The sequence below is a fragment of the Anas acuta genome, chromosome 5 (assembly GCF_963932015.1).
Source record: "Anas acuta chromosome 5, bAnaAcu1.1, whole genome shotgun sequence".
Classification (NCBI taxonomy): Eukaryota; Metazoa; Chordata; class Aves; order Anseriformes; family Anatidae; genus Anas; species Anas acuta.
In genome coordinates this window covers 28,942,660-28,957,822 of record NC_088983.1, presented here as the reverse complement: position 1 = coordinate 28,957,822, position 15,163 = coordinate 28,942,660, and the positions used below count along the sequence as shown (strand labels likewise).

Genomic DNA, 15,163 nt, shown 5'->3' with positions numbered 1-15,163 from the left:
TTTCATCTCTTACCGCTTCAAAAAAAAGCAGGGAACAACAAATTATGTCCTTTCAATCCCAGATTTATATAGGATGAATTGTTGCTTAGCCTATGAAAAGATCAAAAAAAGAGATCTTTGAAGAAAGATTGCTTACAAAGGACTCTGGACTATTATTATAACCAAAAAAAAAGTAAAATAAAATAAAGGTTAATAAGCACCGTTCAGGTCCAAAATACAGGCAAGCGCAGTGTGTGCAACAAAGTGCTAGCAAGGGTTGCTTGCCCAGGCTTTTTTCAGCTGGCATTACGAGGGGAAATCTCGGAGCTGGGCTCTCTGGCAGCAGCAGCACAGGGTTTCAGATGCATTTGTCTGCAGCTGCCGGCTTGGTAGAGCTCACCAGGCTGGAAAGTCTTGTGGTTGTGGAGGCGGCCGAGCTGTTATCGGGAGCTCCTGCCTGAGGAAAACAGGTGATAGAGCCCTCCCTCCCGCCGCCCCGGGCCGTGCTGTGGGCAATGCGCTGCCTCCTCTTGTGAGGCCTGGAGAAGGCTCCTCCACAGGGGTCACCAGCACGGGTTGAGCACAGTTCCCATGATCGAGCAGTGTGGGCACTGAGCCTGCCTGGGCTCTCCTGGCCTCCCCCAGGAGCCGGCAGTAGCTTTAGAGCCTAGGGATGGAGAGCAAAAGGCAGAGCTGCAGGCGGCACCCCCCCAGGTGCTGGTGGGGGGCAGCACTCCCTGCTCCCACCTCTCTATTAGTGAGGCCAAGTGTTAATTAGAAGTGGTGCTCACTGCTTGAGGATGAGGAAGGATGTGGCTGGGATGGCAGTAGCCCACTGCGGGCGATGTTGACAATGCTGCCCCAAAGCCTTGCTCTCCATTCACCCACATCCCTCCTCCTCCTGCAGCACAAGGAGCTGCCGGGGCAGGAGGAGGAGGATGGGGAGGAGGAAGAGGAGGAGGAGAAGGCCGCCCAGCCTCCTTTTCCCACCAGCTGGCCCGACCAGTGTGCGGGGGTTTGCCAGCACCTTCCAAACCCAAAGCCTGCTTTCAAAGCGAGCCCTGATGAGGCCGTCGGATGGAGGCAAAGCAAACAGACGCCGTAATTGCGCTGCACGCTGTCTCATCTCCGCGGCGAGTTGCAAAATGTGCCGCCTACCTCCCTCGTCAGCCGGGCTTTAATTGGCTTTAATGAAGAGGCAATTACGCGATTTCAATTTTTAATTAAAGGGGGCGGTGGGGCGGGGAGAAGGGGGACTGGCCCCCTGTGAGTGTGGCCCCATGGCGATGCCAGGGTGTTGGGTGGGACATCTGGGGGGGGGGTCAAACCCAGCCCTTCGGCGTGAGCATCTGGGGGGCTTGGGAGGGCCGGTGGGAGCAGATAGGAGCTGTCTGTCCCCCGGCCATGCTACTGGGGCCTTAAAACCAGCCCCGGCACCCCCAGGCAAGCTGCAAATGGCTTCTGTGGTGTTGGAGGCAGCACATCAAAGGGGCGGAGAAGAGCTTTGGGAAAAAAAAGAAATCAGAACTGAAAAACCCTCTGAAGGCAAAGCAAGCCCTCCACACACAGCACAACCCAGAAACATCTCCTGGATGAAACATGGGGGGGCTCCTGGTGGGGGAGTGAGGGCCTGAGAGTAAAGCAGGCCCACCATTAGGAGCTACAAAGTATATGCATTTATTTTATTTTTTAATTTATTATTTATATATATTATTTAAATTGTTTTATTTTATTCCCGGGCTGGCAGCTCCCAGGGATGTGCGCCCACATGCTGCAGGGTGCTGAGCTTATTGGGGCCCCCGGGCACCAACTGGCACTGACATAAAGGTGGGAGCCATCTCCCCAGTGCCGACAGCGCAGGCACGGAGTGGAGAGGAGGCGGCTTGCCGGGGTGGCTAGCACCAGCCCCAAAGAGGGAGCCAGGGATGGTCACGTGTAAAAAAAAAAAAAAAAAAAAAAAAAAAAAGGAAGGAAATGAAAGGAAGCAAGGTCCAAGGTCTTTCTGTGCAATGATTGATTCACCTGCTCGGCAAATATATCCGGGGCCGTATCGCAGGCTGTGCGTGGGAGGGCTGAGTCACGCCGGTTCTGCTGATCGGCCGCCCCAGCCGCGTGCCAGATGGGCGAGTGAGCTGCTTTCCTCTGACCGAGGAGAAGTGAAACCTGCTTTTTTTTTTTTTTTTTTTTTTTTTTCAAAGAAAGCCTGAATGGAAGCAACATGTGAGAGCTGGGCTGGCTCCAGCAGCCAGCGCCGAGCCAGCAGCCTCCACCCTTGGAAGGCTGGGGCGGATAAAACCTCCCCTGCTTTCCTCTCTGCCTGCCACCAGCTCCCCAGAAAAGCTTCCTCCCCCACTCAGTGCCCACAGCATTTGTCGACTGCAGCCTGTTGTGCACAACCTGAGGTCTTCTCCAGCATCTTCTACAGCTATGGCTGGATCACAGGTTTTTCCTGTGCCCCACAGCCCATCAATCTGCTGGGCATCGCCCAGAGAAATGGGACCTCTGTCACCATGGGGTGCCTGATGTTCTCAGCACATGTGGCCACCATCCTGGTGACCCAGTCCTGGGCTCCCATGGTGCTGCCTCCTGTGCATGTATATAAAAATAAATGGCTTCTGGGAGAGGACATGTCCTGGGAGCAGTCTCTACCCTGGAAATAATGTTGTGGATGAAGATGTTGCTAGATCAGGGGCATTTTTCTTTGGCTTCAACACACCTCCTCCTATCACGGTGTGGCCGCAGTGACTCACGGGGCGCACACTGCCTGTGGGAGGCTGTTTCTCCTCCATGGCAACACAGTGCCCCGTGGGACCGTGGCGACTATCAATATGAGAGGATTCATTTTTCCAGAATAATTGTACCAAAGTAATCACCACTCAGTTATAAGCAGGGCTGAGGCAAAATGTCCCACAGGGGAGAAAGGTTCTGAGTGGTGGTGGGCGATAAGAGGCTGAGTGGAGGCTGTGGTTCCTGAGAAAAGGGGATTTCTGAGAGCAGGTGTGGCTTAGCTCCTCCGGGCCTCGGTCAACACTTAGCAGCTTTCCCATTCAGGAGGCAGCCGGCCTTTGAAATGCAAGCGGAGGGGAAATGCGGCCCTGAGTCACCACAGATAAGGGGCACGCTCCCTCCCTTATCAGCTCTGGGCTGTGCAAGAAGGCGAGGCCGGGCCGTGGGCTTGTCACACTGCAAAGAAATGTGCTCACGGGGCGGCTGGACCCGAAAAGACCAGGTCCCAGGGTGGTGTGACCACAGGGTGACTGCTGCTCTCCCTCATCACTGACCAAGCACAGGCCTTGATGATGATTGCTGGTGGTGCCATGAGCTGAATGGCGCTGATTGATAGGCTGCTTAGACAAACCTTGGGTGGTGAAGCTCCACAGAGTGCCTTTGGACATTGTCACAGGTGGCAGACAACGCCCGGCCAGGAGGGAAGGCTGGAATTAGGGAATGAGTTATCCTGGAAGCGGCAGGGCAACCAATGGGCCCTCCATCCACCATTCGTGGGGGAGGAGATGGAAGGAGATGGGCGCACTGAAGCGAGACCTTTCTCCTCCTACTTTCATGTAGCTTTGCTCTTCAGTGTCCTGTGAGGCCTTGGCCATGAAACGTCCTGCCCTGGGCCGTCTGGGTTTAATGTCAGAACCTCCAACCTCATTTGGCACTATGTCTGACACAGGGGTGGTTTGCTCTCGTTGTCCATTTACTCCTTTTTGGCCATCTCAAAGCAGGATAAGCCAGCACACATGGTCACGGAGGTGTGCCCAGGCTCGATCCCTGCCCAAACCACCTTGTCCTGCCCATGCTGGTACTTGCACTGAAAGCCACTTTTTAGTCCCATGTCCCACCCGCACCCCTGCCACAGCCTTCGCCGCTGCTGATGCAAGCCTGAGTGTTCATTTCTGGCGAAGGTTGTCCAATTATGGGAAATCCGTCCAGTTCTGTGACTTTGACTCTTGCCCCACTAAGGCTGAAGGAATGCCTGAGTCATCCCTGCTGCCTGCCAAGAGCCTTAACTTCTTTTGCTCCATCCGGAGGTTTTTTTTTCCCTGCTCCGAAGGCTGGCCAGCCAGTGGGACCGGAGTGTTCGGCCTCACTCTCTGACCTGAATAAATTCTCAATAGTTGCAACATTCAATAATAATAACAACAATAATTTAAGAGTGGTATATTAATAACATAATTAATAAGCATGATAATTCTATTAATTATTGATTATTATAAATGTGGTATTAGCAGCATTTTATCCTTGCCGTAGAAACCCCTCTGGTTACAGCATCTCCTGAAAAGCTGGGACTAAACCCACTGCAGGCAGTAATGCCAGCTCAGTTCTACCCTATGTGCGCTGCCCTAAAGGAAACCTCTTCTAAATGAAGCTGCTAATTTGGGGTTAATAGCTAAACTTTTACAACATTTGGCCCAGTGTGTTGGACTGTGCAGCACTGAGGGATTTCTAGGATATTACAGTTTCTGTGTTTAAAGCTCCCTTACTTCTGGGCCAGGTGATGGATCCCCTCCCTGCCCATCCCACCGGGGCTGCAGTCCCTACCCCACAGGAACTTTGACCAGATTGAGAGGTGGCAGAGGGCCAGGGCCAAACTCTGCCACCAGCACAGGTGCTGCCTTCCCTGGCTGCTTATTTTCAGTTCATCCCCGGCAAGCAAAGCCCAGACAAGGCTCCCTGCCCCATGCCACCCAGGTCACTGGGCTTGTGCTTGGCTACAGAAGTCAGCATAAAACACACAGATGTTTCTGCCAGCTCACTTCTCTTTGCCACCAAAGATGAGAGAAAAAAACAAAACCACTATTCCCCAACATTTTATGAGTTACATTTTCCCTTTCCCACCTCATGACTCAGCTGGGTGGCATGGGGACTGCGAGGAGGAGCACAACGTCATCCCAAAGCTCATCGCTTACTTTCTCCAGTCCCAGCCCTGAGCCCACTATGAGTTGCATCAGGACGTCCCCAGGACTCAGGGCTGTGACACCTCCTTCAAATATTTGCCAAGGTGGGGTTGGGCATTCAAACATGAGAGGATCTGAGTAACCAATGGGAAGGAAAAGCAAGTCCATTTTTATGAGGTGGCCTCATTAGGAACGGTTAACTGGAGTGATGGGTGGGCTGCTGTTCTCCCCCTCTTATGATGCCGAACGCAAACGATGGGTGCAAACTGGGTGGCACCTGGGGCTTATGCACACCAACTGCTGCTGCTCGGGGCTGTTGAACCCACCTCGTTCCCACCCCACTGGTGTCTGGAGCAGGGACATAAATCAGCAGCAGGTGAGCTTTAGGAAAAACAAACAAAACTGGAGAAATGCACATTACTGATGCCCCTTCTCCTTTTTCTCCCATGGTTTTCGGTTTTCCTTGAAGCTCCTGAAGCTGATACATAGAAAACATATAAAGTACACACATATATATATATAAATGTAAATATATATAGAGAGAGGGACTACACTTCACCACACGAGGTTCACCACAGCATCCTCTCCTCGGCCACCACAGGCCATGCTGGTGAAGCTCTGGCCATGGGCCTGGGTCGAGGAGGAGCAGTAGGGAAGAGGCAGCAGGTGAAGGTCACATTAGCTCTCCCATCCCCCACTCCCCTAGCCTCTGCTGGGAATGATGTGCTTGAGGGTTTTGTTTGTGATCACTCCCCAGCCTGGCTGGAGACGGGAAGTGGCCTAAATCTTGACAGTAAAGTGACCTCATCATCATCCCCCCCACCCCGAGCTTGCTGATGTTTTGGTTCAGTGAGCTTGTGATGCGTTTCAATGTTTACCCTTAAAGTTTACTCACTGTTGGTCCAAAAACAAAACAAAACAAAACAAAAATGGAGAAAAGCAAAAAGCATGTCTGGGAGGATGCACCAAGCACAGAGCTCGTTCATTGGCAGGCAGGACAGCCGGGGGGGGGGACCTGGAGTACATGCCAGGCTCAGATGTGATGTGGGGTGGTGACATCCCACTCCTACACATTTGTCAGCACTGGACCTGTTGGAAGTGCCTCCAGGAGCACGTCTCACTCTGTCCTTGTCTCCATTATGGGGCTTTCTGGGCTGCGATGCTTTGTCACGTCTGTATAACCTCAGCATGGTGGAGGGGGGGCTGTTGGTGACACAACAGGGACACCATGGGGAAGTGGGACACACTCAAGGTCATTTCCAAGTGGCTTTGCTTGGCCAAAGGGTTTGGCATTTTTGTAATTGCCTCCACACTGGAGAATAAACTCCTGATATTCAATACAATGATTCATTAGACAGCGAATCTGGGGGGATGTCCTTCTCCTCCCCACTTGCACACACATCTGTGGATGCACCTATGTGCTGCTCTGTCAGCCCCAGCACCTCTCCTCCCAAACCATGGCCAGGTGACGGCCTCAGGAGGGCTGATGCCCACAGCTGGAGCCTGCGGACAGAGCCTGCAGCAGGAGCACCAGCATCACCCAGCAAAAGGGCTGGGACATAGCGCTGTGTGTGACAAGAGGCAGAGTGAGAAATGCCAGAGAAAATATCAGAGCTGAAGCTCTTTCCAGGTGGATTTCCTATGAGAAGCATCTCTACAGGTAGATAAAAAAAGGAAGAGATGGTTCAAAGGCAGTTTCCTTATCACTGAAAGTAGAAAGGGCAGGTTGCTGGTAGCAGTGACCTTCAATTTCCCTTCTTACTACTACAAGGCCCAGTTCTTCGTAATCTCCAGTAAATGCTAGTGCTGTAGCTCAGGGTAATAAAAGACTATCTGCAAGCACAACTGGCCATTTCAGCCTGAATGCCATGATTTGTAAGTGCGTGCTGTAGACTTAGTATGAAATGAGCGTGTCAGCATCAATCAGGGCCGAGGTCTCAGTCATTTATCACTGTTGCTGCAAAATAAAGATCTCCCAAATATTTATATTGCCAGGATAGGGCTTGGGAACATCACATCATTTTAAAATCATGAGCCGTAGCCTAAACCATCTCCTGAGCTCATTAGACATGAGCAAATATCTGTGGCACTCCAAGGGGCCAGTAAATACCGTGTGTTTCAGGGCAGCACTTGGAAAGCCACTGGTGTTCCCACGCCCTCAGCCAAAATCCTCATTTACTGGGAAGTACTGAGTCACAACCCGTCCCCAGCAGCCAGGCCATGGGGCTGGGTCCTCCCCCAAAATGCAGGTTAACATCTCAAGGTAGTTGTGATCTGGAGACCAGGCCTAATCCAGGTCCCACATGGGCTTGAGACGAGACTCAAAGATACGCGTCTTAGGTGGTGGGACCCAAGAAACACGACCAACGCTCGAGAGACCGGCTAACGTCTTTGGGGGACTTTTTTTTTCCCCTTTGTAACCAGACTAAACACCTACGTGATGTCCAGGAGCTGAGAACGTGCTCCACATAGGGTCACGTCCAGGAAGATGACTGCTGGGGAGAAATAAACACAAACACACACATTTCTAACCACTACCCTGACCTACAGTGCCCAAGTTGGAGTTGGAGCACCCTTATTTGGATGCATCCCTGGGAGCCCAGTGAAGGACCAGATTACTGGAAATGACTGCTTTTTTTTTTTTTTTTTTTTTTTTTGCTTTTTTTTTTTTTCCCCCAGCCCCTCATGATTGTTTCATGGCAGTTTACAACACACAGTGGTAACACACTGAGTCAGTTGGACGAAACATTTTCAAGCTGCTTAGGAAAAAAGAGTCTTAGTCAGATAAATATTAGTAAATTGAGCAACGGGGGCTACGTGATATTGCTGATTAATACATGGCTTGCGTACAGCATGAAAAAGTCTCCTCACAGATTGAGCAAAGATGCTTCCTCTGCCGCCCTTGTTTAAATTAGCCCCCAAACCAGCTGAAAAGCTCCAGCCCTGCTGCGTTTCATTTGCTGCAATCATTAAACAAGCTGCCTTGGTGGCCTCTGTCTGCCTTGCTGAGACCCCTCCAGGGTCCTCCCCACAGAGGGAGCAGTGCCCAGCACTTTTCCAGGGTGGGTTGGGGAGGCTGGTGGTCCCAGGAGGTTTGTGAAGGGAGAGGATGGTAAGAAACCGTAAGCAAGACTTTCATGGGTATCTTGTGGAATGCTCTCATTATATATATACACACATATATATGTTTTATACATATATATAATATATATTATATATAAATTATAGATAATATATAATATAAATATATAATTATATATTATTTAATATATATATGTAGTAAGGAATATGAGCATGTGAAAAAATGAGCAAAGGAAAAAAATGTGAAAAGCATGAAGAAATGCTGCTCCTCACAACTGTTCTGCAGTAGTAACCCAGACCCCCAGTCTGCAGCTTATTTTTTTATTTTTTAATGCAAGTTATCAGGGGACCTGGTACTCACTAATCTATAGGAGCCTGTGGATAGAGCTACGCTCCTAGAAATAATAAAACTTGGAGGGCAGCAGTTTATGATGCGAGAGCATATGTTTCTCCATTACTAATTGACTTCAGCTGGCAGGATTACAACCTCAAGCCTGTAAACAGGCTCTTTCCCCCCTACAGATGTCATGTTTAAATAAAAGGAAATCATTATAATTAAAAAAAAAAGTCATATGGCCTCGATTCTCCACTTCCTTCTGCTGCTGAGATGTAATGCCAGCTGAATTGGTGGTCTCTCACCAGGCCAGGGATGTGCACATCTCTGGAATTACAGTTAAGTGGCAACGGGAATAACAGCATGACAGCAGTGGAAATGCTGATACCCTGCAGAGCATGAGTAAGGGCTGATGTGTTTGGGGGCAGATCCTGACCTGGGCAAGCTGGGTGCATTGCTACATCCCACTCAAGACCCCATGAAAGGGTGCGTGGGGAGAGCTGCAGGGGTGATAAATCACCAAGCCTCCCCCTTGCCCCTCCTTCCCCCTTTTTTTTTCATTTTTCCTCAGCATGAGCCCCATCCCTTGAACACAGAGGGAGCCACACAGAGCAGTGGGGGGGCATATGAAACCCCAAAGTCTGAAACAAAGAGCAAAATCCCTGGTCTGGAGCATGCACTGAATTAAGAAACACACGCGATGGCAGAGCCAGCGACCCTCCCGTCAGTTGGGAGAGGGCTGAAACCATACCTCTGTGCCGTGTTGGCTTTGAAAATATTCTTACCAAAGCAGAAGTTGCTGTAGGGTGATGCAAAGGATGGTAGCAGCATCTCTGCTGAACGCTGAAAGTGGGAGATGGGCACGTGGAAATAGGCTCTGGCATGTGAATGCCGATGCATTGCCCTGGAGCTGCCCATGCTGCCTGCCTTGCTGCATCCCCACCACCTCCCCAATGCTTAGCACTGCCAACTGATTTATTTTTATTTATTTTTGTTTATTTTTATTTATTTATTGTTTATTTTAGTTTTATTCTAAGAGTAGGGAGACCCATATGCGCACAAGCCGCTCCGTGACACTTGGAAAGATCACGCCTTGTATTTCTTACTCTCTCTCCAGGCACTGAAGATGAATTGAGCCCTCCACTGTAAACTCGTTGTGAGTTCCTCACTTCATTTATTAACCTGTGTTATTTTAAAAGGAGTCAATATGCACATTTCTTTTCTTTCTCCCAAGCAAAGCAATAGGCTTTTTGCTTTTTCCTACACAAAGACCAGCCACTGCAGCACATGGTAGGGCTAGGGCAGTGCTCCTTCAGTGCAAGCTGTGGGAGTTTTTTCCCAGGCCAGGATGCTCTGAGGTCTCTGAAGCTCTCAGTTCTTCCCTGACACGTGCTCCCATAGGAAATGTTCCGTGATTGTATTTTGCTGCCTGGTTTGGGGTCAGTTGGAGTCACCTTTGCTTTGCTCTCTGCCTCGGTAAAGGCAAAACGGCATTAAGACCTGCTTTATGCAGTTTTTGCATGGTCACCATGCCAAAGACATACATGTAGAATTAAGGTATTTTAATGCACTGGGCTTTCCTTTTATGTGGTTATCCACTTAGCAAGCCCATGCTAATAAAAAGGGGAGAGTTCTTATAGTGGCCATACGTTGGAAACCAGGGTCCCAGTGCTGCAAGAACCTTTCTTTACACTGTAAGCAATTTTTTATTTATTTATTTTTTTTTCCCAGCAGTGTTCTGAGTTGGTCAGTGCTCAAACCAGCTGGAGGCTGTGACAGCTGAGGCTCTGATTTTTTTGATGTGATGGATGAGTACAGAAGATCGCTTAGGTGGTAGCCAAAGCAGGAAGACGAACACCAAAGCGGGCTGCTGACCCTGCACCACAGATGTGAGCTTCATTTAAAAGCAAATTATATATATATATATATATATATATATATATATATATTTTTTTTTTTTTCAATTTTCTGGACCTTTTGAAGCAAGGTGTGCACAAACATGCCACGTCCTGCAGCTTTCCAAACCGGGAGCTTTCCTCCAGATGTTCCTTGTATGCTCCCGGCTTGCTGCCTTTTCTGTTTCGTCTCTTTTTGAAGTGGTGTCCCATTTCCTGCACACAAAGACCCTTCCCTGGTGCATTGGGGAGCCCTACTTAAAATAATAATAAAATTTCAACTTAGGATCAAGCTCTGATCCTACCTAGCTGAAATCCCTTGTTCTTTAAGGGGTCGTTTGTGCAGGAACTTTTCTGCTTTACAGGCCAGAATGGCATTTGTCTGGAAAATGCCACCATGGACCCTTTCCCTTGCTGAAGGCAGCCACGAACCCGGCAGAAGTGAGCCACCCAGGTTGCCGCTTGCTGCAATGCCGGCTTGGGCGAAGCAGAGTGGGGTGTAAAGAGGGTGGCAAAACTCATGGGGTGCTAGGGGAAGGGACGGTGGGCTCGCTTCTGCTGCCTGCTGCTCGCCTCCTAAAGCCCCAGCTTCAGTCCCTGCCCCGTGGGGCTGAGGGCTGGCAAACCACGCAGCCTTCCCGAGTGGGGGGGGAGTGGGTTTAGCATAGTGGGGGGGTGAAAAAAGGGGCGAAGGCGGCGATTTCAGGGGACGACGCAAAAAAACAAGGAGCTGGGGACTCGGCCGAGCCGGGGTGGGCACCCAAGCGTGGTGGGGTCTCCGCAGGGCCCCCCCCGCTTCGGAGCAGCGCGGCCCGGGGGGGGCGGGCGGGAGGCGGAGCGGCGAGGGGGCGGCGGGCCGGGCTCCCCGGGGGAGGCACCGGAAGGCGGCCGGCGCTGATTCATTGCAATAAATCGGTCCTGAGCGGCACGGCTCGCTCATCGTCGCCACAGCCCCAGCCGGAGCCACAGCTGGAGGAGCCGCAGCCGCCGCGGAGGAAGGGAGGGAGGGAAGAAGGAGAAAAGCAAGGGGAAAGGATGAAGATGCAAGCCGAGGTGATCCGCGAGGGCGAGCTGGAGAAGCGCAGCGACAGCCTTTTTCAGCTGTGGAAGAAGAAGCTGGTGGTGCTCACCAAGGACAGCCTGAGCCTCTTCCCCGACGGGCACAAGCGGGCCAAGGGCAAGGAGCTGGGCTTCGGCTCCATCCTCAAGGTGGACTGTGTGGAGCGCACGGGCAAGTACATCTACTTCACCATTGTCACCAAGGACCGCAAAGAGATTGACTTTCGGTGCCCAGACCAGAGCTGCTGGAACGCCTCCATCACCATGGCCCTCATCGACTTCCAGAACAAGCGGGCCATCCAGGACTTCAAGAGCCGCCAGGAGATGGAGCAGGCGGCGGGCACCCAGGAGCGGCGGCTGGCCCGGGCGCCCTGAGCCCCCCGCCCGCCACCCGGCACGGCCCGGCACGGCCCCAGGTGAGCCTGAGCCCCCTGCGCTCTGTCTGGCTGCCAAGGGGTTGCCCGCATCACCGGGTCCCTCCAGGCCGGGTATTTCGGGTGGGTGCGGGTGGTGAGGGACTACCAGGGCAGAAATGGCACTCTGCGGTGCTTTCCACGCAGAGTTCCCTATGGAAACCCCCAAGCATGCGATGAGGGCCGGACGCTGCCTCCCATTTGGGAGCGCTTTATTTTTCTATTTCCACCACCCGGTGCGTTTCACTAACCTGCTTTCTCTTGCTGCCCTTAGAGCATGCCGCTGGATGATATACCAGAGCAAGTGTCTTGGACTGAAATGGGACAGGGTACCAATGAAGGAAAGCGAAGAAGATAGCTGGAAGCAGCTTGGTTTTCTCCAAGCCTGTCGAGGCTGCTGAGCAAAGAGCCCCAAGCTTTGCCTGAGATGCATTTTGAAAAAGAAAAACCAAAGACTTCCATACAGGACTTCTAGCCAGGCGTCCACGTGTGTTGAGTGGCACGACTTCGCAAACGATTATCTTCTATTTATGAGACGCAAGGAAGATTCAACACTGACTGGTGGTGTTAAACACAATTTAAATTATTTGTAGTATCTATATTTGTATTTATTTTGATGAATGTCTTTTGGCAGTTATTCGTCTTAATATTGCTTTTGCATTAATATGTCCATTCCAAATAAATTACTTGAAATGTTCACTTTTTATTACTATAGTCTGTGGTGCAGTAACTTCTGTGGACGCGTATCTGTGGTGTGGGCAGCGGCTTGAAAGGAGCGGGCAAGCACCATTTTGGTGGCCTGGACTGGGCAGTGGGAGGTGGAGGAACTTGAGGTAACCTGTCTGTATCTCAGAACAGGGAGGAAAAGCATGTTGAGGGCCAGGGCTGGCCAGCAGTGGAAATACAAAAGCCTTCCACGTGCTCGGTAAGGGCTCTTTCGGAAGCATTTTCCCATGTAATTGAGTAATGGCAGCTAAAGACGGCGCAAGAGCTCCCTGCAATTGTAAAATGCTTCTGCCTACTCCTACTGCCCTTTGCCTTCCTCCTGCTGTCCCATAGCTTCCTGCTGGGCTGGGGCAGTGACCTGGATTTCAGCCTAATTCAGTGCTGGAGCTCCACAGGATTGCTCACCTTTACAACATAGCAAGCCAAACTCCTCTCCTCTTATCTGCTTGCAGTGACGCGGTGCCTAGGTCAAGTTAAATTGCCTGGGAAGGAGTAAGATGGTCTTTTCCTACAGAGCCCATAGATCAAGCAGCAGCTCTTTTATATATATATATTTTTTGGGGGGGACAAAATTATTGAAGATTTATCTCGTGAGGCTCAATAATCACTAGCGAAGTATTCCCTACTAATGCTCCGAAAGTTGATCGCTTCATTTGGGTAATTCCCCTCCCCTCCCCCAGTATCAGGAAATTCTTGCAGGAGAGTTTATAGTAGAGGAAGCTATTTAATTACAAGCAGCCTGTAGTAAGAGCAAGAGAGGCTCAGTACAGGGAATAAAAATCACTCCAGGAGGGTCAGGGCCACAGCAGGGCCAGGCATCCTCTTCATGCTCTGCTGGCAGCTGTGACCAGCAGCCTCATGCACCATCGTGGCTTCCCAGGCTTTAATGGTGGACATAGCAAGCATTTGGCCACAACATCTGAGAGCTTTTAGTCCTGGCCCCCCTCTAACATAAGAACAACAGAGGCACGGTTAGTAGAGTGATAATGCACTGCTGCTCAAATGTCAGTGTGTTCTACCCCCATTTTCCTTGTTAGTATTGAGGGAAGAAAAAAAAAGCCCAAACCGAGCAGAGGGGCTGGCTGTTAATCCCCTCAGTTTCCGCGAATCCAACGCAGGAATGCTGACTTAGAGCAGCTGGGGCTCGGGAGCTGCTGCTGAGTGTTTGCAATGGCAGCGGCAGCTTGTGGGGCACGCGGCCCCCTGCTATTGCAAGCCGGTCTGCCTGCTGCTGGCCTTGATGTCAGGTCTTTCTTGTGCCAAGGGCGAAGAAACACAAGGAGCTGTTGAAAGTGCTTTATTCCACATTTGTGGCCTCAAAAAGAAAGCACAATGCCACTGTCTTCTTTATTGCTATGGGAAAAGTAAGGGGGAAGCTTTGGTGTATCTGAATCAGTGGGCTTTCTGCTCTCTCAGAGGGATTTTACTCTTTAAGAGGTAAACAAACAACACAATATTGACAATTAGCTGCAAATAGCCGAAGGAGTGGACTCCAAATCGTTTGTACAACACACCGCCAATGGTTGGGCCCACTGTCCGTGTCAGGGGCTGGACCGACGCGCAGATCCCCAGCATGGTACCTAGGAGAGACAGCAGAGAGAGGCACACATCAGGGCGAGGGTGAGTTTTGGGAGGGAGGTGTGCTGGAGCCCCTTTGTCCCTGCTGGCCTTCCCCCTGCAGCGGTAGGAAATCGCTTCAAATAATCTCTCGCATTCCTTTATAGAAGTCCAATTAGGGTTCGTTAAGTCTAAGGCCTCCTGGAGGCATGGGGACGAGTTTCCACCAGAAGCCAGCTCAGCTCTTTGCCGCCGCGATGCAGACGGTCGTAATGCTGCCCAAAAGGCAAACCGATGCTCACCGCCACCTTAGCCAGGGTCCAAGGATGCTTTGGACACTGGAAGGTGCTCCTGAACTCAACTGGGCTGCCAAGTACAGCACAGATTGGGGACGGAGATGTTGCTTCTAGGAGCACACTGACGCCTTCCAAAGCGAAGCACACCGTCTTCTGATATCATGATTAGCAGCAGTGGGTACTCAAGAGGCTCCCATCCCACCAAGCAGCAATCACCATTTCTTCTCTTGCATAATACTGCTCTTGAGAGCTTATCAGGAGCAAGAAACTTAGGTCGAACTGTATGTCTTTAAGACTAAATAGCTAAAAGCACAGCTAGAGACCAAACCCCCTTGAGGTTAACCCCCCACACCCTTGCGAACAGAGCGAACAGAGCGGATGTTTCAATTTGGATGGAAATGGGAGCCTTTCACCTGGCTCTGCCGGTTCTCCTTCCAGCAGCTTGCACATTTGCATGGTTAACAGGAGCCCAGGGGAAGGGGAAGCACCTCCACTTGGGCAAAGGCAGGTTTTTCCACCAGGACATCTCACGGAATGCAACCACGGCCCCCTGTACCCGCTGGGCTCCTGACCATGCGGTCCTCATGCGGGATGGCTGTCACGCTCAGGGGAACAGACAATGCCCATCCAGCCAGGAAATTATTAGCCCACACCACTGGGAGGGAGGGGAAGCTGTACAAGGAACTTACACACTGCTCTGAAATGTTGTTTTAAATTATTTCTCTTAACCCCAGTGTGATTAGTAGGCTGTTGGCATCAGTTTTCCACCAAGACATGAACTGAACCATCACCACACCATGCCAGCAACACCTAGGAGAGGGGAGGATGCTGTCCTGCTTGCAAGAAGCGGACACCAGTGTGATATCTAGCATGGCTTAGAGCAGTGGGTGACCATGGAGGAACAACCCCCAGCTCAGAGGGA

General features: G+C 51.1%; 2 protein-coding genes across 4 annotated transcripts in view; one reads left to right on the top strand and one right to left on the bottom strand.

Annotated features, from left to right (window-relative positions):
* The first annotated feature begins 11,124 nt into the window (after nt 1-11,124).
* On the top strand, nt 11,125-12,368 carry PHLDA2 (pleckstrin homology like domain family A member 2). Its single transcript, XM_068683476.1, has 2 exons — nt 11,125-11,665; nt 11,937-12,368. Exon 1 carries the CDS (start codon nt 11,226-11,228, stop codon nt 11,622-11,624), a length of 399 nt encoding a protein of 132 aa, XP_068539577.1. The 5' UTR covers nt 11,125-11,225; the 3' UTR covers nt 11,625-11,665; nt 11,937-12,368.
* Nucleotides 12,369-13,670: 1,302 nt separating this feature from the next.
* The window catches only part of SLC22A18 (solute carrier family 22 member 18), a 57,286-nt gene continuing 55,793 nt past the window's right edge, over nt 13,671-15,163 (bottom strand). For all 3 annotated transcript variants that reach the window (XM_068683474.1, XM_068683473.1, XM_068683472.1), the window contains one exon: nt 13,671-13,968. In XM_068683474.1, coding sequence (XP_068539575.1) covers nt 13,781-13,968 — 188 coding nt within the window. In that variant the 3' untranslated portion in view covers nt 13,671-13,780. The remainder of the gene's footprint in view (nt 13,969-15,163) is intronic.